Raw genomic sequence first — 23,815 nt, 5'->3', positions numbered from 1 at the left:
AAGAGTGCCTTTTAATTAAAAAAAGGATTGAATGATTGCAAGTGCTTTAAATAACGCGACTTACTAAAAAGTAAACCGATGACGAGATATCAATTCATCCAGCGTGAGCGTGGAATAGAGCAATAAAACAGCCACTAGGGCATAAGATTTCGCAGTAAACAAGGAGCAATTCAAACATAGCATGCAGTCATAAAAGGTCCATGGGTTCTAGTCGAAGCCTACTTCTGCGCCTCCAGGGCAGCTTTGATGGCTGTTTGAAATGAATTAGCACCATTTCTTTTTTGAAGATATCCATGCAGGTGACACTTACCATCGCAAGAGGTCTTGGCATCGCCGAATAACATCCGAGTACCGGGCATAAAGAACATGGGGTTTGGAACATCCGCTGTGGAAAATGTTAGATGGATTCATTTACCAGGAATGACGGGGAGGAAATCATACCATATCCGCTGGACATCCCCCGCTTCATAACTATAACCTCCTTACTCTTCCATGCATGGAGGACAGGCATGCCGGAGATAGCGGAGTCTGGCTCCATGGCGATAGGGTTAACGGTATCATTGGCACCAATAACGAGCGTGACATCTGTGTCAGAGAAGTCTTCATTGATCTCGTCCATCTCCAAGACAACTGTATCGATTGTTAGCAAATAATCCACAGATTTCAATAATAGAAGTCTTACTATCATATGGCACGGATGCCTCTGCAAGCAGCACATTGCATTGACCGGGCATTCGGCCAGCAACAGGGTGAATAGCGAAGCGAACTTTGACACCACGGGCACGCAGCAAGCCAACAATCTCCGAAAGAGCATACTGGGCCTTGGCAACAGCCATACCATAGCCAACCACAATGATGACATTCTCAGCGCTGGATAGAGCTTCCACGGTGTCATCGATGCTGGTTTGCTTAATCTCACCCTCAATCTTCTTCTGGGTTTGCGCAGCTGGAGTTGAGATTCCGCCGAATAGCACATTTGCCAGCGACCGGTTCATATTCACGCACATAATGTACGAGAGAATGGAACCGCTGACACCGATCAGGGACCCGACACTGGTGAGAAGCGGATTGTCGAGCATCAGGCCTTCAGCCACGAGGGCGAATCCGGAATAAGCGTTCAAAACCGTGATGACGACGGGCATGTCGGCACCGCCGATGGCTGCTGTCGTGGTGTATCCCTTTAGGAAACTTAGGATGGTGCTTGTTCCTAGACAGATAGCTGCGATTGCAGGGCTTCCTGGTGCCAGGGTAATGAACGCTCCCATAGTTGCCATGTTACTGCCCAATAGTGTCGAATTGATAATGTGTCGGCCGGGCAGAATCGTCGGCTTGGAAGACATGCGCCCTGCCAGTTTCAGGAAAGCGACGATCGAGCCGGTAAAGGTGATACCACCAATCAGAACACCCAAGTACGCTGTCGTCAGGTGCAGAGTTGTAATATCACCAATATCGGCCAACACACTTCCGGCACTAGTCAGAACAGCAGCCAATCCCACCACCGAGTGGAGAGCAGCGACAGTTTGGGGAAGACCTGTTGGTGTGATGCGACGACCGATCAAGCCTCCGACCAATGCACCTGTTCCAGCAACAGTCATGAACTGCGTTAGCGTCTCAGGAGAGAAGCCTACCGCAGCCAGTGAGGCCAGAATACCAGAGACTACTCCCAGAATACCGAAAATGTTACCGCGTCGGGCTGTTTGCTGCGATGCCAGACTAGAGATTGAGCCCATGCACAGCATTGTGCTGACGAGATATCCAGCTTGGACCAGACCGGACATACCAGTGCTGGCAGCCGCAATGAAGCCACCACCAAACACCACAGCAGGGACGGCGTACAGCCATGGGTACTCGAGAGGGTCAGTTGGACGCTTGAACATATCCAACATGCGCTTTGTGACCACAAAGCCGCCGGAGATATTCACGAAAGCCAAAAGCACGGAGGCAGCACCGAAGTATTCGGGGATGGTAGTCGGCACGAAGCCTCCTCCCATGATGAACAGTCCACCAATGCCGACCATACCCGAAATGGCATTGGTGACGCTCATGAGCGGCGAGTGGAGCGAGGGTGCTACACCCCACACAGCACGATAGCCGACCAGACCAGCAAGTCCAAAGGTCATCATGTTGCCCATAAAGACTGGACCAGCTGCCTTTCCTAGCGCCAGGGTGGTGCCCATCGCACCTGTGACCGCTGTCACATCGCGTGTTGCCTTTTGCCACGGCGTCAAAGCGACTACCTCCTTTGCCTCGACAGCTTGTGCCTCTAGCTTTGGGGTTGGGGGTGGAGTGGGTGGAGCAGCAGGGGGGATTATTTCACCATTTAGAGTCACGATGGAACCGCGCACAACTTCATCTTTAAAGTCAATTCCAAACGACTTCTCCTGGGGAGCCATGGAGAGAAGGTACTTGGTGATATTGTTCGAGTAGAGAGTTGAAGACTGGGTAGGGAGACGCGAAGGAAGATCCGTATAGCCAATGATAGTAACATCCTTGTAGCTGCTCAATTCCCCGGAAACAGTAGCTTCGCAATTTCCACCTGCCTCAGCGGCAAGATCGACGATAACAGAGCCGGGTTTCATTGCAGCAACCATTTCCTTAGTAATGAGCTTCGGTGCAGGCCTGCCTGGGATCAGGGCCGTGGTGATAATGATATCAACCTCTTTAGCTTGCTCCATGAACAGTTTCATTTCAGCTTCGATAAATTCCTTGGACATTTCTTTGGCATATCCACCCTGACCAGAACCATCCTCATGGAAATCAACCTCGACGAACTCAGCTCCTAAAGACTGGACTTGCTCGCGCACAGCAGGCCGGGTATCAAAGCCACGAACAATAGCACCCATGCGGCGGGCAGAGGCGATTGCGCTCAACCCAGCTACGCCAGCACCGATGACGAGGACCTTACTTGGAGGAATCTTTCCAGCTGCAGTAACCTGACCAGTCAAGAAGCGACCAAAGTGATTAGAAGCCTCCAGTACCGCCTTGTAACCTGCAATATTGGCCATGGAACTAAGGGCATCAAAGGTCTGCGCACGAGAGATTCGTGGAATGCGATCCATCGCAAAGGAGGTCACGCCACGAGCCGCGAGTGCCTCGACGAGGGGCTTGTTCTGGAGGGGATAGATGAAAGAGATAACGGTCGAGCCTTTGCGTAAAGCCTGGATTTCATTGAATGGTCCCTCTGATTGAGGGCTGCGAACCTTCAACACGATTTCACTCTCAGACCAGACCGTGTCCCGGTCGACCATTGTCGCGCCGGCCTTTTCGTAGGCATGGTCCAGCAGCTGAGCGCGCTCGCCTGCACCGCGTTCGATGAGCACACGGGAAACTCCCTTTTTCAGCAGAAGGGCGACATTTTGCGGGGTGATTGCCACACGGCGTTCACCAGGAAAAATCTCCAGAGGGACTCCAACGGTCAAGGCCGAGTAGGGGGTGGTAGACACGGGCTCGGAGGGAGGTGACTCGGGCGAGGTTGTAGCAGTTCGTTTGGAAATGGAGGGCCATCGCGGCTGGCAAATGGACAGGCGTTTACTCTGTGACGTCAAAGATGTAGCTTGCCGAATTTGAGAGACTAATTAGAGGAAAGTGGTTAGAAAACAGCTCAACTTGGGCTTCTGATCCCGCAATTTGGAGAAGCTTACTCGACGTCACCGGAATGAAAGATTTCCCCGCCCGAGCAATGGACGCCCCAAAACACGGCCGCAGGGCTGACCGCAGGGATACTGGAGCACTCATTGCGAGTATTCCTGCAAGCTGCACGTTGTGTCCGGTCTTTTTGTCTCATCTAATACCTATTGGGCCCAGGAAGGGGGAGCAGGACCGGGGTACCGCATCCAGTCCGGACTGAAAGGCAGATAGAAGCAATGCTAGAGAGCTTTAAAAACAAAAGCCCCAAAGAGCATCAGGAGCCAAGCAGAGGACAGAAAGGCAGAAAGACAGGAAGACAGGAAGACAGGAAGACAGAAAGAAGAGAAAGGAGGGGAAATTGAAGTAAAAGCACCGATTCTCGGCAGAACGCAGAACGTCCAAGCAAAGAGGGGAAGTGGCTATGCACAATTTCTACCTTGCGATGAAACCCCCCGGATATTTGTAATTTATATAGACTCGTGTTTGTATATATAGCCTATATCCTATAATCTGTAACCTATCGTGTTTCTCCCCCGCATAATCATGAAACGCGGGGGCGTTGGAGAAGATCGATAAGCCCTTGATTCTCCACATTTACACATTTTAGGAACATTTTAGGAACAATGATAGTATGATAGTATAGCAATTTTTAATTAGCTAGAATTAGCTAGAATATTATATGGTTTAAGCCCGAAAGCTATCTACTGCAATCTCTAAGGCATTATATGCCCGAGACTAGGAACTGGTGGCCAGTTCCCTCGGCATTCCTCCACATCACATCATCGACCAGTGCTCGATTCATCATGGTCAGTGGAGCTAACCTCATCCACCGTCTCAACAGCACCCTTGCTATCAATGAAGTGAGTGATGCGGTCTCGAGGAAGCCAGGCACTCTCAGGCATCATGAAGTAGGAGATCAATGCCAAGATGGTGACTCCAGCCATGATAATTGGGGCATCTATCCAGGAAGTTAGCGAGATAAAAACTTATGCGAGAGAACAACATACAATTCAAGTTCTCGCCAGTGACTGGGAACACGTAGGGCGAGAAAAGGACAGCGACAACCCAGCCATTCCAGAAGACACCAATGAACTGGAACGGCTTGCTCCAGCGGCCGAGACTCCACTGCGGCTTCGGGAACCGCTTAGGAGTGCAGAGTAGTCGACCCAAACAGATCAAACCATAAGCAGCAGCGCTGGGGACACCGGCTGCTGAGACGAGGGAGGTAAAAGCCGTGGCGGATGGAAGAATGGTGCAAGTGACCAGGGCAGCGACACCCCAAACAACAATAACTGCGTTCCGTGGCTGACCGTTGTTTACACGAGAAACCCAACCGGAGAAGGGGAGAACACCATCACGGGCGACCGCGAAGACAAGGCGAGAGGCGGCGATGATAGCAATTGCAGTATTCTGGAAAACAAAGTCAGCTATGAGATATCCATGCGCATAAACAGATGATAGCTCACCAGCCATAAAGCGAAAACGCAAATGATGTTCATGAAGATATGGCCACCCTTGCCTAGAACAACAGCGTAAAGGGGCACAAAGGGCTGGGGCGAGCCGAAGCCCATAAGGGTCTCGGCGTCGGGCTAAAGAAAAACTAGGTTAGAAGATCGAAATTTGGATTCGCAGAGACCAATGGAGACGAACCGCGCAGAACAAAAAGAGAATAATCGTAGCCAAACCACCGAACCCACTGGCAACAGTACTCCAGAAGATACCACGGGCGGCGGTGATAGAGGCATTCTTGGTTTCTTCTGCAACGTGACCCGAGGCATCGAATCCAATCAGAATGCCAGCGGTAGCAAGATAAGAAAGACACCAGTTCCAGCCAGCGGGGGCTCCGGTACCGTTGTATGTGGTCATAAAGGCCTCGTGGGTGGTACGGAATCCCCATGTTTGAGCGGTGCCAATGGGCAGCCAGATAAGGTTCAGGACAAAGTCGAGCATCACGACTGCGGATGACCACCAGAAAACATATCTGAAATATCGAGCTAAAACGCTGTCAGATGTAGTAAATCAAAGTTAACACGTCTGTACATACGAGGCAAAAAGTTCAACAGGGCGGCCAGAGCAAGCAAGACCTCAGTGCAGATCCACTGGACTGCGCGGAATTTGACACTGCTTGCGTCTGATGGGAAATCGATGTTAAATACGGTTATTTCCTAAAAGCGATCTATCAGTCCAAATCCCGGGAAATCAAGAAAAAAAGAGCATACCGCAAGCATATAGTTCGTCGCAGCCTGGGTGTTGCCTATGATCAAATTAGCATCATGCGAGCCTTAAGGGCAGATACGCAACATACTTGCACAGAAAGTCGTCCAAGCGGTTGTACTCCACCAGGCGACGATAAAGCCAAGGAGTCGGCCAAATCGGGGCCCACCAGCTTCGGCGGCCCACAAGTAGATCGATCCGGCAGATGGAGAAGCCGAACAAACCTCAGCGATGACAGCAGCAGTAATGAAGGTGAACACCATGGTTACTAGGTAACTAGTCCAATAGGCCAAGTTTCCACCGGCGGCAATACCAGTGCTGAAAGTAACGCGAACACCACCGACAAAGTAAAGAGCAGCTAGATAAAAGTCAGTACGAATGCGCCCCCAAAATGGTGAACAGCCAAAAATGTACCGAATGTGGTCGCAAAATTCTCAAACAAAGTGTATGTCCGATGAAGAACCTGTTCAGTGATTCAGTTGCTGATCACGGATAATCTTAATATACACGATTCAACATACCGGCTTATAGCCCAAGGTCCGCTAGAAGATTATGATGTTAGTTAATTTGAGATTTACAAAAAAAAGCCTGGATGCACCACTTACCAGCAAGGCGGCATCATCCTGACTCTTGATCTCAGCCCGATCACCTTCACCTTGGTTGGCGAGGAGGTCAGCGGAACCAGTGACAGGGTCGTGAGAAGCCATATCTGACAGGTATATAGGGAAAAGAAAGAACCCAAGTGTCGTTGACAAGAGGTCAGAAATTTCGAGGATAGACTTTCTAAGGTTAGTCCCGCGGTCCAAACGTGCTCGAAATGATCCACCGGGAAGATTAGACCCCACACTACGGCCTTGAGTGGATTTGATTTGATCGTGACTATGACTATGACTATGACTATGACTATGGTATGACTGTTTATCATTTACATTATATATATGTAGTCTTTTCCTTTTTCAAGGTTTGATATTCTATGAATATTAAATTGTCCGGGTAAGCATCACGTCGATTAAAAAAGTTGGATTAACTTTCGGGAAGGGTCCAATATAACCTTGGAAGCTCCCGAGGTCGGAGCTGTCTGATCCGTAAATTTTACTTTATTATATATACTCCAGACCTCGAGGATGTGGTGAGGATTAGTAATTCTTATAATAATCTCCGTATAAATAGACGCAAGTTTCTTCTGTTACACAGACTAGAACTCCAATGTGGCCGATTTTGGTATTTGTTAGGTGCTTGTTCCACCCCTGGCAGGCTAAGACTATTAGCTTGCCCTGCAAAATGGCTATAATGTTGGCAATCATAGCTCTACTTTCTCTTTCTGTTTTAGTATTTACAGAAACAAATCCATTACCTAATGTGATATTCCAGGGATCCTAGTGATTACACATGTTATGAGTCAGGTATCGTTTAACAAGCTGGGGTACTATATATTAAGAACATTTGCACCTTCGCTATAATAAATCCCTAATATTGAAGGAGCCGCAGTGAGTCATTTCACACGACAACCCAGGCCTGTGCACAATTTTGACCCACTCCGCGATAATTCGGTCACGTACGAACTGGTCTATTCGTTAGCACATGCAGTAACTAGAAGTAGTGCAATATAGAAAATGGCCCCAAACCAGGAACTACCTCTAGGTACTAATGTGTTTTCTTTCTATCAAGGGTCTGAGGCTCTGCCTCTCTGCCTATATAGGGAGACTCTTGTGATAGCTTCTCTTTTTCTTCCTTCTTCGTGCGCTTTGGTCAGAATACATGCCTGTTTCTCCCTCTTGCTTCTTTATCACTTTCTTTGTTGTGCGAAATGTCTTCTAGCGCGCCTATCGATATTGAAACTAAGTTGAAATATCTCCAATGGCAAAGCAGTTACACTCATACTAGACCATATCGAATCGCCCAATTCGGCCGCAAAAGGAAGAACAATGAGCAAAAGAAGCCGCACAATCTAGTTTTCCAGGAAGGGGATTTTGCCGAGACAATCAGAGACATCAGAGGAACAACAGCAGCAGAAGAAAACCCGAGTTTCACCCTTGAGACCAACGGCTTTGTGTATCGGAGATACCCACCACCTCTATTTACAAACGCAAAGGAGTTTGGCGACCCAGATCATATTCAAAATATCTTTTTGCCGGAATGTGAGGCAATCTTGAGAAAGGAGATTGAGGGGGTCGATCAGGTTTTTATTTTTGATTGGAAAGTGAGTATCCGAAGGACCTTGGAAATCGAGGCTTGATCTATTGAGACTTACCTTCTGCCTTCTGCTTTTAATAGATAAGAAAGAAGAAAAGCGCGAAAGAGCGGCGAAAGAGGAACCCGAATTTATTGACCTTTGCGCGACAAGTGCATGTAGGTAAGTTAAACCGAATATCTGACGATTGGTTAGGTGATAAAATGCATGCTGAGACCGAAATTTTCAAGACACTTTACTCACCAAAGATGAACCTGGGACCTCCATGATAGAGCGCATTCGCAATCATCTCCCCGAAGAAGCACAGCACCTTCTCTCCGGTCGAGTACAAATGATAAAGTAAGTGTTAAGAAACATAACTGGCGACTTTGCAACTCCAACTCCTTTCCTTCAAAAGCTATACATATGTATGCTTTTAATAGCTTTCTTAGTTTTATCTGACATGAAAGTTTCAGCTTATGGCGGACTATTAATGGACCTGTCGAAGAGCAACCCATTGCTGTATGTGACGGGAGAACTGTCGACACATCTAAATTGGTCGAAACAGATATGATCGGCGGTGACTATACAGGCACGCTGCTTTATCCACTTTATGAGCCAGGGAATATTCGCCAATGGTATTATTTGAGCAGACAAGGTGTTGAAGATGTGCTGCTGTTCAAGAGTTTTGATTCGAAAGAGGGGAGTTTGAAATGTGAGTAATATTCCAGCCCCGGATTCCATATTCTATCCTACAATTGATTCGAAGATGCGAAGACGGGAAATGAGAGCAAGATGATTCTAACAGAATATATCTGTTTATAGATACTCCCCACACATCATTCACACTGCCGGATACCCCGAATGATGCATGCCCAAGGATCAGTGTTGAGGTCAGGGCTTTAGTGTTTACGCGCTCGATGCAAAGTGCTTTGTAGTTACTTTGCCCTTCCCAAATTATTGATCCCAAATAATGAGTACAAGCCTCTGCTATAGCAGAGGCAGAAATATAATGACAAAGGGTTGGTTCCAAATATACGCCCATAACATGTTGGAAACCGTTCATGCCCTCTCACATGCCCTACATAGGTTCCATATGGGGGTTATACAATACCCTTTCTCATTTATCTTTCTATGTTATCTATCTTGCTATTTGATAAATGGGTACGATTAGAGTGATGCAGAGCCTAATGCCCCTATCGGGAGAGCTGATGCTTAGCTACGATGGAAAAGGAGGTATTGGAAGGGTAAGGGGTTGGCATTATAGATCTAAGCAGGAGAGGGGAACAACAAGAGACAACAGTAAGAGGCAACAAAAAAGTGGACAGAGCAACAAGACAACAATGAAAGTGGAACCATAAAAAGGTAGGAACCTTCAGGACACAAACTGTACTCAGAAAAATCTTCAGACAACAGAGAGCTATCTCTGCAAGGTAAGCACGAAAAATTGACTCAAAGAGCACGTGAAAGGAGATGCGAACAGAGCCCCTTGGTTGTTCAGCTCCTGACGGACAACGGGAGCACCTAGACACGTACAGTCTGTATCCACAGAGGTCATAGCAAAGCACCGGAAGCATCCGAAGATAGCGTGTAGGTAGCCCGCATATACATACTTCGTGCCATTCGCAGCCTAGCCTAGGCCGCCTACAGAAGACCCGTCAGAGTCCTCAGGATAAAACCGATAACTGGACAACAGGAGACATATGTTGAATATGACCCTGAAGCTGAGAAAGTTCAAAAAAATAGTGGGTGTCCAGGGATCCACGGAGTGCAATGTGGGCCCGGAGTGTTGAGGAGAGAAGAAAGAAGAAGAGAGAGAGAAATTTGGGGGGAGGGGGGTATTTATATTTTCCCAGTGGCTTAAGGATGAGGAAACTGGGGTAGGTGACGATTTTTGTTTTGACCCAAAAAGGAAGGCACCTGATCGGGGACGAGATAGCACACGTAAAGAGTCATGCCCCACCATCTGCTGCTCTAGAATCTCTGCTCATCTTGGCTTCACCCTCAGTGTCACATTACGAGTTGCATCCTAGCCTGGAACTCGCATATCGGATGCCCAGGGAATTTTACCGTAATTCACGCCACGCGCCACGGTGGTAGCACAGCTTATGATGATGATGATGATGGTGATGATTATTATATTTCCATTTGCCTGGTCTATATATGTTGCTTGATATACATGCTGCGATGTAGGAAAGCTATCAGACCAAGTCCGTAGCTATAAAAGAGTCAATTTGAAGTCATGGGGTATCAAAGAAAAGCAAGGCAAGATATGTAACGATGATGTCGTGAGGGAATCGGCGTCGTAGAGAGAGCGGAAGAACAAGCGGCGGAGGAGAGTGGAGCTGGTGTGTATTTTGGTGGTTGTTTGAGAGCGCCTCCGGGAGTTGACGGCCTCCCCTTCATAAGCAGGGTCGAGGCGAGGGAGTTTGGGGATGTCGACTCTAGCCAGCTTCACATCAGGGAAGAAGGATATTCGTCTGAACTTCCTCCAAGGTCTGGATCCAACCTCCAGGAAAGGAGCGTCGCTTGAACCAGACCCCTTCTAGGGTTTCGAGTGCTTTGTCGACGTTCTAAGTTGTGAGATATTAGCATTCGGACTGGCCTCTTGATGAAGTTGGTTTGCGACATACCCTGAAACCAAACCGCTTCAACTCCTGCATGGTTTGGCGAACGTATTTTTGCTCAGGCTCACTCCGAGTCTCCTGCCCGGCGATGAAAAGCGGCCATATAAAAGCCAATTGACCGACATCTTTTGGCAATTTGTAAGCCAGCAGAAGAATCCGACTGACAAGCATGTCCATATACGTCCAATCAGTGATCCAACCGACACGCCCAGCTCCAGCGACCTGAAGCAGATGAACGAATGTCGCCTTCTCGTATGCTTCAATGCAACCCGCATACTCAAGAACGTCAGGATATGGATACTGAGCAAGGCTCTCATCGTCCAGATCGGCGAGCAGCTGTAGAGAGGGCGGGGTCATTGCACGCCATACAACCAGCTGGTTGAATATGTCTTTATACATTGCATCTGACTGGTCGATTGTCATCCATGTTTTCTTGTCCGATGCAAATGTACTGATAGATGCCTGCACTTCCATCAGGCTTGACCATGCCTGCCGAAGCTCGACCAGACGTGGATTGTCCGGGATCGTCGACAATAAGCTTGGTGTCCCGAGATTGTATTCCCACCCTCCACCCATGGTCTTCCAGTAATTACCTTCGACCACGGTTCCGCCGGGAGTTGCGCATGCACCCGCCACATCGAGATAAGACAGTAGGGAGACGAGGAATGGGCGGAGCGGATGGTTTGTCTCGGCGACGCGTTGTACTTCGCGTGCTGAGTCCCCGGGTTGAGGATAGAAGAGGATGTTGTAGATTTCGCGAGCTCCTTTGAGATGTACTGCCCAGTTGTGGTGTTGGGAATCCATCATCTGCAGGAATGTTAGTTAATTGATCATGACTGGCAGGTTTGAAAGACAAATGGAAACGAACCTCGAATAAGGAAAGTAATAGGCACGTCGCGAAATCCGTTAATCCAAGCTGCTGGCTGGGATCTGAGTATCTTGCGCGGAAGCCCTTCACCACCACACCGTATTTGCCCATTGCCTGCTGGAAATGCCTATTTCGCTGCGACCCCACCGAGGTATTTGCGAGATGTAATGCGCCCAATGCCTGCATTGCATTGGCCATTGTTGGAGACGACCGGGCGAAATCCGGGAAATGTGTGCGGTAGGGATTGGCATTGTGAGGGGTGTTGTAGATGGTCAATAAGGTTGATACCTGATCTGCAAAATGAGTGAGATAACGCTCTTCGATGCGCTGAATCGTTTTCGCGATACTGATCGAGGTAACGGGATCCTGGAAGCGGAACTTGGTTGTTTGTTGTGGCAGCGTTGTGGGGGCGATCATAGCCTTGCAGCTCGCATTGCTAGCAACATCTTCCCTTTCCCCTAATGGGAAGACTGCAGAAGCGTCGCTTGACTCTGGGCTGGATGTTGAATTGCTGTTCTGTCTCTTCGGTGCCCTGGATGACTCTGGCGGTGAATCCGTCGGTATCTGAGAGGGTCCGTAAACCTTGAAGGTCATCCGCCCTTGAGCGCCATCGCACTCCCGTCCAAGACGGACACAGTTATTACAGGCGGGAGATGCCTCGTCGCAGCGAACATGGCGGCGGCGACAAGTAGAACAGCCTGTAAATCCTCGGTGATGCCATCGGCGGACTCGCTTCGGGGGTTCGGTGGGTTGTGTATCTGACGTGTCCGACAACGGTGCACCATCCGTGCGTGTCTCCATCGGGCGCGAAACTCGAAGGTTAAATAGTGTTCAGACATGGACACTTAATATAAAGGCTAATCGTCATTAATCATGGTGGATGTTAATCAGGAGAATCCAACCTTGGAAGCTCTCTGGGTTTGGAGGGGCGCTAACGGCACACATCAGCTCTTGGCCAATGGCTTCACATTTTTTATATTAAAACATCTCAACATTCAAAATTAAACACTTTTATACCCCTGCATATCGGGTTTCCTGACGCTTAATGACGCTTAAAGCTCTTAGCTCGACCTTAGCGTCACGGCCATGTGCAGGGGCTGAAAATAGTGCTATTCTTCAAGTTGGCTGCTTTTAATTAATGCCAATCAAAGCGGGAAGACTCGAAGGATTCATCTAGTTCCAGCCCAACCCAACACATAGCATAACCAGCTTCCTTCTTGGGAGCTCTACCCCAACCCTGTGGGGGCCGTTGGGTTGTGTATGTCAACCGCCGTTACTGGTTATATGCGTCAAACTTGAGTGAAGATCAGTTTCAAATCTTACCAATACACCAAGCTAGCTAACATCAAAATGAACGCTGGAGTTCAGAATGTCCCCCATGGCCGCCCGGGCAATCGTTACTGGAACCCCGATATGCACCGCTTGTTACTCTGCCTGCTTGAGGACGGCCTCATGGGAGTGGCCTCGCGGACATACGCGGCTCTATATGAGTCAAGGTGTTAAATTAATGTCAATATCATAACCAAGGATCATAGGATTCTTGATTAGGGGCAGGCTAGAGAGGGTATGGAGCACAAAGTACAAACCGCCGAGATAGGAGATCGACTATTTGATCGTCGATGTCATAGAGCGCGATAGGAATCTTGTCAAAAGAGTCACAGCACGCAGTTAGCGTGCCATTTAATGATGAAAAATGGACACTTGGGGTGCCCCATGGCACAGGGCGATAGTCCGCTGAAGGTTTTGAGAGCACATTGGAACAATAACAGGCATTCGTACTGACATTGACATTGGCTGTTGAACTAATAGCAGTGAAAAGGGTTAGAAACCCAAAGAGAAACTGGAAAATCATGATAATACTAACCTAGATTTGCTTTTTCCTCGTTGATTGCCTACCTTAACGGGTTAGGCTGATCATCGGGGAAGGGAATGTTCACTAACACGATATTTCATGCCCCTCCAAGGATATACTTCACTGCGGGGAAAATTGCGGATTTCACTCCGAGCTTCTTACCGAAACCCCTCTTCGGCTGTTTGGAACTACTTCAAAAGGACTTGTTTCTCTATTACTTCTAATAACTCTCAATTCTCTTACTGAAGTTCGTCAAGATGTCTCAAGGGTCAAGACTTCAAGGCAAGGTTGCCATCGTCACCGGTAAGACTGTTATTCCAGACCATTCCGTTGTGGATGCTAATACCCTTGCTTTTAGGAGGAGGTAATGGATTCGGTGCAGCTATCGCTCGACGATTCGGCGAAGAGGGTGCCAAAGTAATCGTTACCGATATCAACGTTGAGGGCGGCGAGAAAATCGCCGCGCAGAACCCTTCCAACCTCATCTTTCAGCGCCAAGATGTCACACAAGAAGCGGACTGGAATACGGTGTTAGATTTGGCATTCTCCAAGTTTGGGCGAGTGGATGTGTTGGTGAACAATGCAGGCACTACTTATCGCAACAAGGTGGGTTTAACATGTTGTATGATGGGACCTCGCTAATTTCCTGATTTCAGCCAACAGCAGAGGTCACAGAGGAAGAGTGGGAGCGCGTGTTCAAGGTCAACGTGAAGAGCATTTATTTCGCTACAAAGGCCCTGATGCCGCGTTTCATCGAGCAAGGCCAGGGTGGGTCGGTGATCAACATCTCGTCCACGGGTGCGAGTCGACCACGGCCTGGGTTGGTTTGGTATAATGCCACTAAGGGGGCAGTCACCAATGTGAGTGGATGTTTAGACTGTGAATGAATTATGAATCGCTAACAATCTATATAGGCCACCAAAGGTCTCGCTGCAGAGTACGGTCCCCACAATATCCGATTCAACACTGTTGCTCCTCTTCTTTCTGGTACTGGACTATTTTCCATGTTCACCGGTATGGAAGATACCCCGGAGAACCGAGAGAAATTCATCGGAAATGTGCCACTGGGCCGCCTCACCGAAGTGGATGATATCGCCAACATGTGCCTGTACCTGGCTAGTGATGAGGCTCGTTTTATCAACGGCACCGAGATGGTGGTGGATGGTGGAAAGTGTGTTTAGATAATCGAGACAAGTCAGACAAATCAAAGTCAACTTTGAATTAATTTCTCCATCCCGATTTACCCCGCAGAAACGTGGGGTAGAAGACTAACCTTGGAAATTGTTGAGATGTTACGCCATGGCTCAATCTATCTGCCGACATAACTTACATCCCTAAGTCACTGGTGACTGCCACTGACCTGGACACAAAAATGACATCCAACTTCAAATCCATCCCGGTCATCGACCTATCCCTCGCCAAGTCGCCCGTAACCCGGCCCAAACTTATCCAAGAACTCCACCACGCCCTCACCTGCATTGGGTTCCTGTATATCACGAATCACGATGTTCCACAGGACGTAATCGCCGACCTGAAACATGCCCTCCCTAAACTATTTGCCCTCGATCCAGCCGAAAAAGAAGAAGTGGCTTTACACAACTCCCCCCATTTTCTGGGATACAGCCAAGTAGGCTCAGAAACAACAGCCGGAGTAACAGATAAACGCGAACAGTTCGAGTTTGCAACCGAGCTACCTGACTTATGGCGCGTGGGTCTTCCTCTTTATGAAAGGTTGAAAGGACCGAACCAGGTACATCAACACCTATCTCACGCAGCTCATCGGTCATCTGGTTCAAAAGTTTATACTGATAATATTTAACAGTGGCCGTCGCAAGACCCATCTCTTCGAACGGTCATCGAGAGATATATTCGCGAATTAACAAATCTCAGCGAGCGATTCTTACGCTTGGTCGCCGAAGCACTCTCCCTGGACGTTGAGACTCTATTCTCATTCCTCTCGGAACAGCACCGTCTCAAGCTAGTCCATTATCCCGCCTCAGATCCTAGTTCAGATCCCAACATTCAAGGCGTGGGCCCCCACAAAGATTCCTCTGGGTGGTGGACATTTCTTCTCCAAGCATCACCTCCAACTGTGAAGGGTTTACAGGCTCTTAACAAGACAGGTGAATGGATCGACATCCCTGTCATCGAAGATACGTTCGTTGTGAATATTGGACAGGCTTTTGAGGTGGTTACCCATGGTGTGTGTAAGGCGACAACTCATCGTGTGTTATCAGGTCCGTCGGAGAGGTATAGTGTGCCCTTTTTCCAGGGTGTTCGGGGAAGTCTGACGAAGGAGGAGGCGGTTGAGACTCTAAGGAATCATTTTGCTATACAAAAGATGGCGCTGGAGGCGTCGGAGGGTGCGAGTGTTGACTCGGCCTTTTTGAGGGGCAGGTATGATACTTGGGGTGAGTCGCAGTTACGGACAAAGATTCGGAGTCATCGGGATGTAGGGCAGATATTTTATGCAGATGTGTTTCTTAATTATGTCAATGACTCTAGTTGAAATCAAGGATTGACTGAGAAGTCGAGTTTATCGCGGAAGAATGTGGCAAGCTAATGAGCGAAAGTAGAATAGGGTATGCAGTTTGAAAAAGCGCCACCCGCGATAAATATTGTTAGCAATCTCACTAGCTAAGCAGGGGATGAACTATCCCGAGATGAAACATTGCAGCCAATAGGCGCCGAGGTCTCAATAATTGAACAGTGGCATGACATGCGTTTTGACCTTTTACACCTTGTTATATCGTAGTATGCAAGGGTGACATTCCTTATTGCCCTAAACATTTCTTTTAAATTCAAAAGATGTGATTTGAAACAAGATATATTTTAGAGCCCCTGTTTCCATAGAACTGGTCCTGGAAATTAAATCACTTCCTCTCAAAACGATTTCAAGTCCAAGCATACGTCAGAGTACGGGTTATTGCAGGGTATAACATATATCGCCTAACAAAATTCCGTTTAATCTAAATAGTTCATCTATATGACACCCGATCTAGTGTTCATATAAAACTCCCGCTCGGGATTGAAATGCCGGTACCCGGCGACGGCAGCCTCTAACCGCCCGTGCGCCAATTTCGGATTTTACCAGCTGGCGTACCGGCTTTTCATTGCTTACTGGTTAGCAACTCCGTATAAAATCTTTGAGCATTACATGGACATAACGCTGGCCTATTCAAGTGTATAAAATACTTAGTTATATTACAAAGTATACTGCAAGCAGACCCTGAATTGCGGGGAATGCCATGCCAAGGAAAAACACGGGAAAAGACCTCGGGTTTCAAGTTCGCTTATGTCTATAGTTAGCCCGAAATGAAACCAGTGATCTTCAGGGACTTGCCACTTTTGGACTCGCGTGGAGATATATACGCTTTCTGCTACGTGAATATATTATAGACATACGAACCTACTCCATATGGGATTTGGAGATGTAGATCTGGACATTTGCAGGCGTACCTGCATAATCTAGTTCGTACAGAGGCCCGGGCAGGGGTAGTACTTTGCACATCGTGCACACATGGGATACATAGATCAGATCTCAAAGAAGTCCCAAGGTTGCTTCCCTGTGAACGATCAAGTCCGGTCCACTTGTTAACCCCACATGCACACAGTGGATTCGACCAAACAGCCTTCCAAGATTGGAAGGAACCCCGTAGCATATTGGTACAGAAATTTACCTTCTAATGTACGATTGTAGTGTAGAGGCTGTTGCTGAATTCGGGGTTTGATATTCGGTCTGCAAACAGCATGCAGATGCGAAATGCCCAGACGTTCGGACCAGAATTATTATGGGTTTTATATAGGTAATTGAAAATGGGGAGAGAATAATAGGCACCTAATATATTAAATTGCCACTCCAGTGTATTATACAATCATCGTTTGAAATAATCACTTCAGTGTTTCATCTTTATCAATTCCTAGGGTGCAAGATACTCCGTAAAATGCAGCATTTCTATATAAAGAGCATTGAACAACCCGGTTGAAGATTTTATTCCACACAATCAATCCTCACAACCCGTCAACATGAAGTTCTCTCAATCCCTCCTCTTCGCTCTCCCTTTCCTCCAATCCGCCGCAGCCCAAGGCGGTGGCATGGTTGGCCTCGGATGGTCCGTCGAGAACGTCAGCGATGCGGGTTTGAGTGAGATATCCTTCCCAATGGACATCTCCGGCGCTCCCCACAAGGGCGGCTTCTACTTCGCCCAGCAGTTCGGCTTCGTCAACCAAGACAACGTGGGCTACACCGGTTTGCAGCCCCGTGAAAATGACCACGGCCTTCCCATCATCCACGGAGTCTTCTCCAGCTTCAATACGGGCACTACCTCCGACGATCCCAACTGCTCCAACGGTGCCGACGGCGGTGACGGCGTGAGCTGTGCTGTTGAGATCGTCAGCTCTTACGATCACCAATATCAGCTGCACGTCAAGAACACCGAGGGAACTAAATGGGTCGGAACTCTGGTTGATGTTGTGAAAGGAAATAGCACCCAGATCGGCTCTTACACTCTTCCCGCTGGATCGAAGGGTATTCAGAGCTCTCAGTTGGGCTTCGTTGAATTGTATGGCTGGAACGATGGCAAGAAGGAGCATGTGTGCTCCGATGTGCCAAAGCAGTCCGTTATTTTCGGCGCGCCTATCTCTAAGGGCTACAAAGGATCCCTGAGTGCGCCTTATGAGTACGGTGACTGTGTTGGTAACTCTCAATTCGAGGCCCACAGCCACTCTGATGGTAGCTACTCGGTCACTGTTGGATGGTAAATGGAGGGAAGAAGTTGAGGCAGAGACCTTGCATGACTGTGACTGGTTCATCAGGCATGAATTGAACTTGGACAAATCCCAAAAAGCCCAACCGTTAATGGATTCTTCATGAAGGAGATCCAAAGTTCATTTCTCTCGTTCAGGGTCGACTACATATATGACGGATTTAATTCAAAGAACCTCTTTAGCTGCTGGGAAGCAATAATATTGTTCAAGCTCAATTCAGTGCTGCACCTCTTTGCTATGTAAAATATCTAACTGTTTGATTTTGGAAAATGACTAGGTCTGACTATTATTGTGAACAGTCACTCAAAGCCCCAAGACTGCATAAGTCTCTCAGAGCAAACCCTTTATCATCTACTATCTAAAACCGCCTAACCTCGACAGCAGGCTTATTCCCAACAGCGATCTCAATCTTCTCAATAACCTCATCCGTCAACTTCTCCACCACCTCCAAAGCCCGAATATTATCAATAACCTGCTGCGGTCTCGACGCACCCGTAATCATAGACGAGATATTCGGGTTCTTCAGAATCCACGCAAGCGCCAACTGCGCCGTCGAAACCCCAAGTTCCTCAGCAACAGGCTTCAACGCCGCAACCTGATCCAGCTGACGCTGCCAGGTATCATCGCCAACGGTCTTGCGCAGACCCTTCACATATCCGTCCTCCGACTCTGCCAGCCGCGACCCAGGCGGAGGCGCAGCAACATCGTTATACTTGCCCGTCAAAACGCCGCCCTTCAATGGCGAGAACACCGTCAGACCGAGCCCGTGCGCCTCGTACAGCCAGCGGTACTCCTTCTCCACACGCTCGCGCACGAGGAGGTTATACTGCGGCTGCTCGACGACAGGACCGACAAGGCCGAGTTTGTCGGCGATGCGCCAGGCATCCGCAATTTCACTCGCAGACCACTCCGACGTGCCCCAGTAGAAGGCCTTGCCGTTGTCGATGAGGTAGTTGAAGCCGCGGACGATCTCTTCCATTGGCGTGTCGCGGTCTGCGCGGTGTGCGTATACCACGTCTACGTATGGGAGGCCTAGCCGTTGCAGCGAGAGGTTCATCCCCTCGATGATGTGCTTGCGGGAGAGCCCGTTGTTGTTGAGTGGTTTGTCTGGGTTGGCGCTGTTGGCTCTGCCCCAGTAGATCTGAAAGAGGGGTTAGTGGGGGCAAAAAAAGGTGGATGGGAAATTGCGCTTCCTACCTTGGTGGAAATGACGAGGTCGTTTTGCTTCCAGCCGAATTTCTTGATTGCCTCTCCGAGCACGATCTCAGACTGTCCACCTGAGTATACCTCGGCGGTATCGAAGAAGTTCACGCCGGCATCGTAGGCAACCTTCATGCATTCAAGGGCGGTGTCTGTTGTCTGTTAGCTTCGATCAATTCCTTCGATAGAGGTGGTCATACCATTCCCGACGTGTCCGCCATATGTGAGCCAGCTACCCAGCGAGATAACCGAGACTTTCAGTCCGGTCCTACCGAGGAACCGGTACTGCATTTCAGGAAGAGCGTCAGACATTATGAATTTTGTGAAATTAAGATGTACTTCAAGGAAGTAAATTCCGAAGGGGGGGACATATCTTTATATACATTTTGTAAGTAGACGGACCGATGCGGGGTTAAGAGACGGCGTCCAGGCGGGACTTGCCCTCAAGTTTCCCCGATTGGGACCCCGAGCGCGGCTTTGACCTTCCGTGGCGTGCGAAAACCGGGGCAGCGACTGTTTTAGGCTAATTAGATTCGAAGCATCTGGAATTTGGCTTTGTCTAAGAATTGTGGTGCAATATTTGGTGACGATGACCTCAACAATATAATTGGATTGTGTATACTACACATTACTTAATTCTCTCAATCCCCCACTTTCAGTGACATCAACGGTCGCCCATGACCAAACTCAATTGAAAGAACCAATATCTCATTCGATTAAAAACTCGCACCCAGTTGGATTAGCACCAGGCCAGTCAGGGTAGACTGGAGTCCGCGCCGCGTCGGCACATTGACAAAAGTTGGTTTCCAGTGGTATATCTGAGCAGACGCCCACCGGCTGAGTGGCGCAGTACTCATTGATCGAGACGGAGGTCGTCATACCCCGTGGACAGTAGCTGTGCGGCATACAGAACGTGTCATAGTTCGACGAGCCTGGCAGTAAGGTCATGCTGTACCATTGGCTTGTAGCACAGGCGCAGGAGACGGCTACAAGAAGCGACGACATTCAAATTAGCCTCAGCGCTCAACTATTGTCCAGAATAGGAACGAAGTTGTAGAAAAGAAACTTACCCCTGATCACAGTTGATTCTCCTCCCACTAATGTGCCCTCATATATGGTTGACGTCGAATACGGAATAGCCCCATTCGAGCACTTAGTGGTAATCCAGGGTTCGCTGAGCGGGAAACAGCTTGATTGCTCCATGCAATGATCTGGATGCCAAACCGACGGGAAGAATCCCCGTGAGCACTCGATTGGAGGCTCCTGGCTGAAGCAGTACGAAACTGGGGTCCCCAATGTACAGTCTGTCGTATAGACGGCAGTTTGTCCATTCGAGCACCAGAGCTCGGGGCCTTGGGTGATCACAGCTGGAGCTGCAGCCATGGTGATCGAGGCGGTTTGTTGGGGAATAGCCATTGTGGCCGAGATGAAGAATGTGAGAAAGAGATAGACTCAGGGGAAAAGTCCCATTATGATAGTCTCAAAGTTTTTAGACAGGCGTAGAAGAACTTGATATGAAAATTGTGATAGGGAGATGTGCGGTTGCTGTAACTGAGCCAGAAACAACTTTCTCTTCGGGGCCCAGAGCTGGATCTTGTTTTATAGTGGCATAGATCCAACACCGAGGACAGCCCAATTTGGGCTATTCTCGATATTCGGAGTTCACTCAGCTTGGTTGATCAAAGCTACCACGGTAAAGTAGTAGTGGCTGATAGATTCGCTGGCGCATCAGAGACAGTGAAGTTCAACTCATACTACCTCGCAACTGCATGCAACCCTTTGATAGATACCGATCACTAGGTCGAGAACACTGTTTCCAAAGGCCTCAGCAACCTAGCTGGACACAAGCTTACAAAAATAGTAGCTTGCCCCTCGTCGACAAGTCAAGGGATCCTTATTTGGGAAGTCCATGACACAGAAAATGCTTTCGCGGTAACGGGGTCAGTGGCTAACGATGTCACTTTAATGGCCAAGTAAAACAAGGTCATAAACCGACGGTAGTGGAGCAGATAATGGGTTTTCATGTTGCGCAATCAAGTATGCTACACGGACAGCTGGCTCGGGGGAGATACACCGACGCAAGACAGTTGGCATCATTGCAACGCTGACTTGACCTGTCTGTGGTAGAAGGACATAGATAGTTCTTAGCGACAGAGATAATTGCAAATATTATCATACTTTATCACCTTCTAGACCATCCATTTTTGTTGTTCTGTCATGGAATTGATGGTCTCGACGCTCTTGTCGGCCTCGTTATGTCCCATCTGTGCCACGCGATTGTCACACGGATTAGTACAGCATGGCCGTTGCCTACTAAACTAAGGTAGGCTGATCTTTGCTTTGCATCGAGATACTGAGACACCTGCTAAGAGGTTGGGTTGAAATGACTGAGGCCGATGTTGTACATAACTTAGACTGGAGATAACCAAAATAGCGGACAGGGACGGAATGCAGGCAAGTAGCAAAGAAGCTTGTATGTTTTACATAGACCCGATTATTATCGACCAATGAAGTTCAATTGTGTACCAGCCAGGACTATTTAAAATTTCATCACGAGAACGACAGTATGGTCAATGTACACCCCCGACTGACTGGAGGATGTCCAACAATCAGAAACAAACAAATGTACATGAATCAAAGCTCCCAGGTACAATCCAGCAAGTTCAAGGTCCAACTTGATGTAGAAGCATGGGGTATATCCTCTCGGTCAAGGTGACAGAAAGGAGAACGACGCGCTGCGTACTTTGCACATTGGGTTCCAAACACCCACAACGGAAGTTCTTATACTTAGTTGTGCGCGTGACCGTGGCGGTGGTGAAGATGTCTGCGGGCATGGCCAGCAGCCTGCACCGGTTCCACAGGTTCCGGGACAGTGTCCTTCTTCGCGTAGGAAACAGCCGTAGAGGTTTCGATAATGGTGGTTATGGTAGAGGAGACAGTCCGCATGGCGCCAGTGCTAGTCGCAGTAATGGCACCATTTCCATCACAGAGGACGACAACATCGCGTTCGAGATAGATGATCTCTTCGGTGATAGGATCGATAATAGTAGATGTGACGGGGGTCGGGGTTGGCGAGGGAGTCGAAGTGGAAGTCGAAGTGAAAGAAGTAGTAGTAGCTTCGGCAGTGCTGGCCGCCGCAGTGTTGGGCGCGTGAAGGTTGTCAAGGTAGGTGTTGGGATCGATCGAAATTCCAGCAACGGAAATGGTGGGAAGTGAGATCACGTTGGGGGCGGTTGTGCTTGCAGCCTCGGCCTTCATCACGGCACGCTCAGGACCCCACTCGATGGGCATACCGCCAGGCAATCCACCGTGGTGCATTTCACAATCTTCGTTTTTGATCGCGAATGGGATGGGGAACTCACACTGACGCTGTTCATCTTCCGACTGAATGTCGAAGATTTTGCAATCGTCAACGATACCTGTCTCGCTTGTGCAAGTTTCAATGGCCTCCTGTAGCACACCTTGATCCCAAGCCTGCATGAAATCACCGTGATATCCGTATCCAGTGGGGTCACCGTTGGCGAGCGCGAAATATCCATCGACGTCCTTGAATGCGTAGGTATCCCAAATAGTCTCATAGAAGAGTGATACCAGGCGAGTTTCGAATCCCTCGGGGCAAGTACCATCCATAACAAGGGACGGGTATGCGACATGGGATTTGTGGTCATGGGAGTCGGCATCCTTGCCATTCCAGCAGGATGGGAACATCAACTCGATGCGGACTCCATCGGTGCAATGCTCATCGAGGTAGGTCTTGTTGGGCAAGAAATGGCGGTGGAGGGAGTCTTCGGCAGCGGTCTGATAGTTCAGGCAGTTGAAACCAATGGCCTTCTGGCGCAAAGCAGTTTGTGAGGCCTGGTCACCACTCCACTGGGACTTGGGAGGGTCGGGAACTGGCCAGGTGAAATTGCGCTGGAAGGGGTCGCCTGCCAGCATGCGGAAGTCATCTGGGAAGGCAGTGATATTCTGTCCGTACAGAAGGTAGTAGCTGATCGAGCGGTGTTAGTAGTGCTTCACCACGAGAGCCAAATCAAACTTGTCAAACTTACGCAAGCATGCCTCCAACCTCCTCAACTACCTGGGCACTGCCATTGGTGTGCATAAAGTACAAAGCGGGAGCCCAGTAAGCAGACTTGTCTTGAGTCACTGCGCACGAAGTGCAATCAGCACTGAGGAGCGAGTTCTGATCCGAACTCATGCCAAAGCCTAACCATTAAGTCAGCACATCCGTAGAAGAAGTTCCAATCTTTGGGACAATGTGCGCTTACTTCCACCTCCATGGACCGCGTGAGCGTGTCCTGAAACCTCACCCGGATCCACAATGGGGTCAATGCGGGCGAGACCAGATCTTCCACGGCAAGGAAGACGCCAGAAAGCATTTGTGTAGCTTGGGAACAGAGCAAAGCAGGCCATCACAATGGCTGTCAGTCGAATGTCCTGCATTGTTGCGATTGTGGTTGAGCCGCGTCCACGGGCTCGGTTGGATAAAA

At 48.8% G+C, this 23,815-nt stretch overlaps 12 protein-coding genes across 12 annotated transcripts; 4 read left to right on the top strand and 8 right to left on the bottom strand.

Annotated features, from left to right (window-relative positions):
* Window positions 1-218: 218 nt before the first annotated feature.
* Window positions 219-3,735, bottom strand: N7471_007423 (putative nicotinamide nucleotide transhydrogenase; the record flags this gene model as incomplete). The annotated part of the gene is made up of 5 exons (XM_057280142.1): window positions 219-250; window positions 311-385; window positions 442-630; window positions 683-3,571; window positions 3,642-3,735. 5 exons carry the CDS (start codon window positions 3,733-3,735, stop codon window positions 219-221), a joined length of 3,279 nt encoding a protein of 1,092 aa, XP_057134402.1.
* A 671-nt stretch (window positions 3,736-4,406) lies between these two features.
* N7471_007422 (putative amino acid permease) lies at window positions 4,407-6,548 on the bottom strand (the record flags this gene model as incomplete). Its single annotated transcript, XM_057280141.1, has 10 exons — window positions 4,407-4,585; window positions 4,635-5,037; window positions 5,094-5,216; window positions 5,278-5,621; window positions 5,672-5,792; window positions 5,847-5,881; window positions 5,933-6,199; window positions 6,256-6,304; window positions 6,363-6,383; window positions 6,447-6,548. The coding sequence occupies 10 exons, from the start codon at window positions 6,546-6,548 to the stop codon at window positions 4,407-4,409; spliced, it is 1,644 nt and encodes a 547-aa protein (XP_057134401.1).
* A 971-nt stretch (window positions 6,549-7,519) lies between these two features.
* N7471_007421 (uncharacterized protein) lies at window positions 7,520-8,949 on the top strand (the record flags this gene model as incomplete). Its single annotated transcript, XM_057280140.1, has 5 exons — window positions 7,520-8,041; window positions 8,116-8,194; window positions 8,281-8,371; window positions 8,488-8,726; window positions 8,837-8,949. The coding sequence occupies exons 1-5, from the start codon at window positions 7,649-7,651 to the stop codon at window positions 8,947-8,949; spliced, it is 915 nt and encodes a 304-aa protein (XP_057134400.1). The 5' UTR covers window positions 7,520-7,648.
* A 1,186-nt stretch (window positions 8,950-10,135) lies between these two features.
* On the bottom strand, window positions 10,136-12,307 carry N7471_007420 (Zn(II)2Cys6 transcription factor; the record flags this gene model as incomplete). The annotated part of the gene is made up of 3 exons (XM_057280139.1): window positions 10,136-10,584; window positions 10,645-11,445; window positions 11,507-12,307. The coding sequence occupies 3 exons, from the start codon at window positions 12,305-12,307 to the stop codon at window positions 10,471-10,473; spliced, it is 1,716 nt and encodes a 571-aa protein (XP_057134399.1). The 3' UTR covers window positions 10,136-10,470.
* A 624-nt stretch (window positions 12,308-12,931) lies between these two features.
* N7471_007419 (Chorismate mutase) lies at window positions 12,932-13,358 on the bottom strand (the record flags this gene model as incomplete). Its single annotated transcript, XM_057280138.1, has 2 exons — window positions 12,932-12,988; window positions 13,089-13,358. The coding sequence occupies 2 exons, from the start codon at window positions 13,356-13,358 to the stop codon at window positions 12,932-12,934; spliced, it is 327 nt and encodes a 108-aa protein (XP_057134398.1).
* A 257-nt stretch (window positions 13,359-13,615) lies between these two features.
* N7471_007418 (SDR family oxidoreductase) lies at window positions 13,616-14,539 on the top strand (the record flags this gene model as incomplete). Its single annotated transcript, XM_057280137.1, has 4 exons — window positions 13,616-13,661; window positions 13,717-13,964; window positions 14,015-14,218; window positions 14,273-14,539. 4 exons carry the CDS (start codon window positions 13,616-13,618, stop codon window positions 14,537-14,539), a joined length of 765 nt encoding a protein of 254 aa, XP_057134397.1.
* A 191-nt stretch (window positions 14,540-14,730) lies between these two features.
* Window positions 14,731-15,880, top strand: N7471_007417 (isopenicillin N synthase family dioxygenase; the record flags this gene model as incomplete). The annotated part of the gene is made up of 3 exons (XM_057280136.1): window positions 14,731-15,108; window positions 15,181-15,769; window positions 15,864-15,880. The coding sequence occupies 3 exons, from the start codon at window positions 14,731-14,733 to the stop codon at window positions 15,878-15,880; spliced, it is 984 nt and encodes a 327-aa protein (XP_057134396.1).
* A 1,504-nt stretch (window positions 15,881-17,384) lies between these two features.
* Window positions 17,385-18,119, top strand: N7471_007416 (uncharacterized protein; the record flags this gene model as incomplete). The annotated part of the gene is made up of 1 exon (XM_057280135.1): window positions 17,385-18,119. The coding sequence occupies one exon, from the start codon at window positions 17,385-17,387 to the stop codon at window positions 18,117-18,119; it is 735 nt and encodes a 244-aa protein (XP_057134395.1).
* A 364-nt stretch (window positions 18,120-18,483) lies between these two features.
* N7471_007415 (uncharacterized protein) lies at window positions 18,484-19,637 on the bottom strand (the record flags this gene model as incomplete). Its single annotated transcript, XM_057280134.1, has 3 exons — window positions 18,484-19,266; window positions 19,323-19,477; window positions 19,526-19,637. The coding sequence occupies 3 exons, from the start codon at window positions 19,635-19,637 to the stop codon at window positions 18,484-18,486; spliced, it is 1,050 nt and encodes a 349-aa protein (XP_057134394.1).
* Window positions 19,638-20,033: 396 nt separating this feature from the next.
* Window positions 20,034-20,741, bottom strand: N7471_007414 (uncharacterized protein; the record flags this gene model as incomplete). The annotated part of the gene is made up of 2 exons (XM_057280133.1): window positions 20,034-20,311; window positions 20,396-20,741. The coding sequence occupies 2 exons, from the start codon at window positions 20,739-20,741 to the stop codon at window positions 20,034-20,036; spliced, it is 624 nt and encodes a 207-aa protein (XP_057134393.1).
* A 546-nt stretch (window positions 20,742-21,287) lies between these two features.
* On the bottom strand, window positions 21,288-21,527 carry N7471_007413 (uncharacterized protein; the record flags this gene model as incomplete). The annotated part of the gene is made up of 2 exons (XM_057280132.1): window positions 21,288-21,443; window positions 21,504-21,527. The coding sequence occupies 2 exons, from the start codon at window positions 21,525-21,527 to the stop codon at window positions 21,288-21,290; spliced, it is 180 nt and encodes a 59-aa protein (XP_057134392.1).
* Window positions 21,528-21,819: 292 nt separating this feature from the next.
* On the bottom strand, window positions 21,820-23,768 carry N7471_007412 (DUF1996 domain-containing protein; the record flags this gene model as incomplete). The annotated part of the gene is made up of 3 exons (XM_057280131.1): window positions 21,820-23,313; window positions 23,375-23,531; window positions 23,594-23,768. 3 exons carry the CDS (start codon window positions 23,766-23,768, stop codon window positions 22,113-22,115), a joined length of 1,533 nt encoding a protein of 510 aa, XP_057134391.1. The 3' UTR covers window positions 21,820-22,112.
* Window positions 23,769-23,815: the final 47 nt, after the last annotated feature.

The sequence above is a fragment of the Penicillium samsonianum genome (genome assembly GCF_028829775.1).
Source record: "Penicillium samsonianum strain IBT 33392 chromosome Unknown utg000004l_segment0_segment0, whole genome shotgun sequence".
NCBI classification, from domain to species: Eukaryota; Fungi; Ascomycota; class Eurotiomycetes; order Eurotiales; family Aspergillaceae; genus Penicillium; species Penicillium samsonianum.
This window is presented reverse-complemented; position numbering and strand designations above follow the sequence as displayed.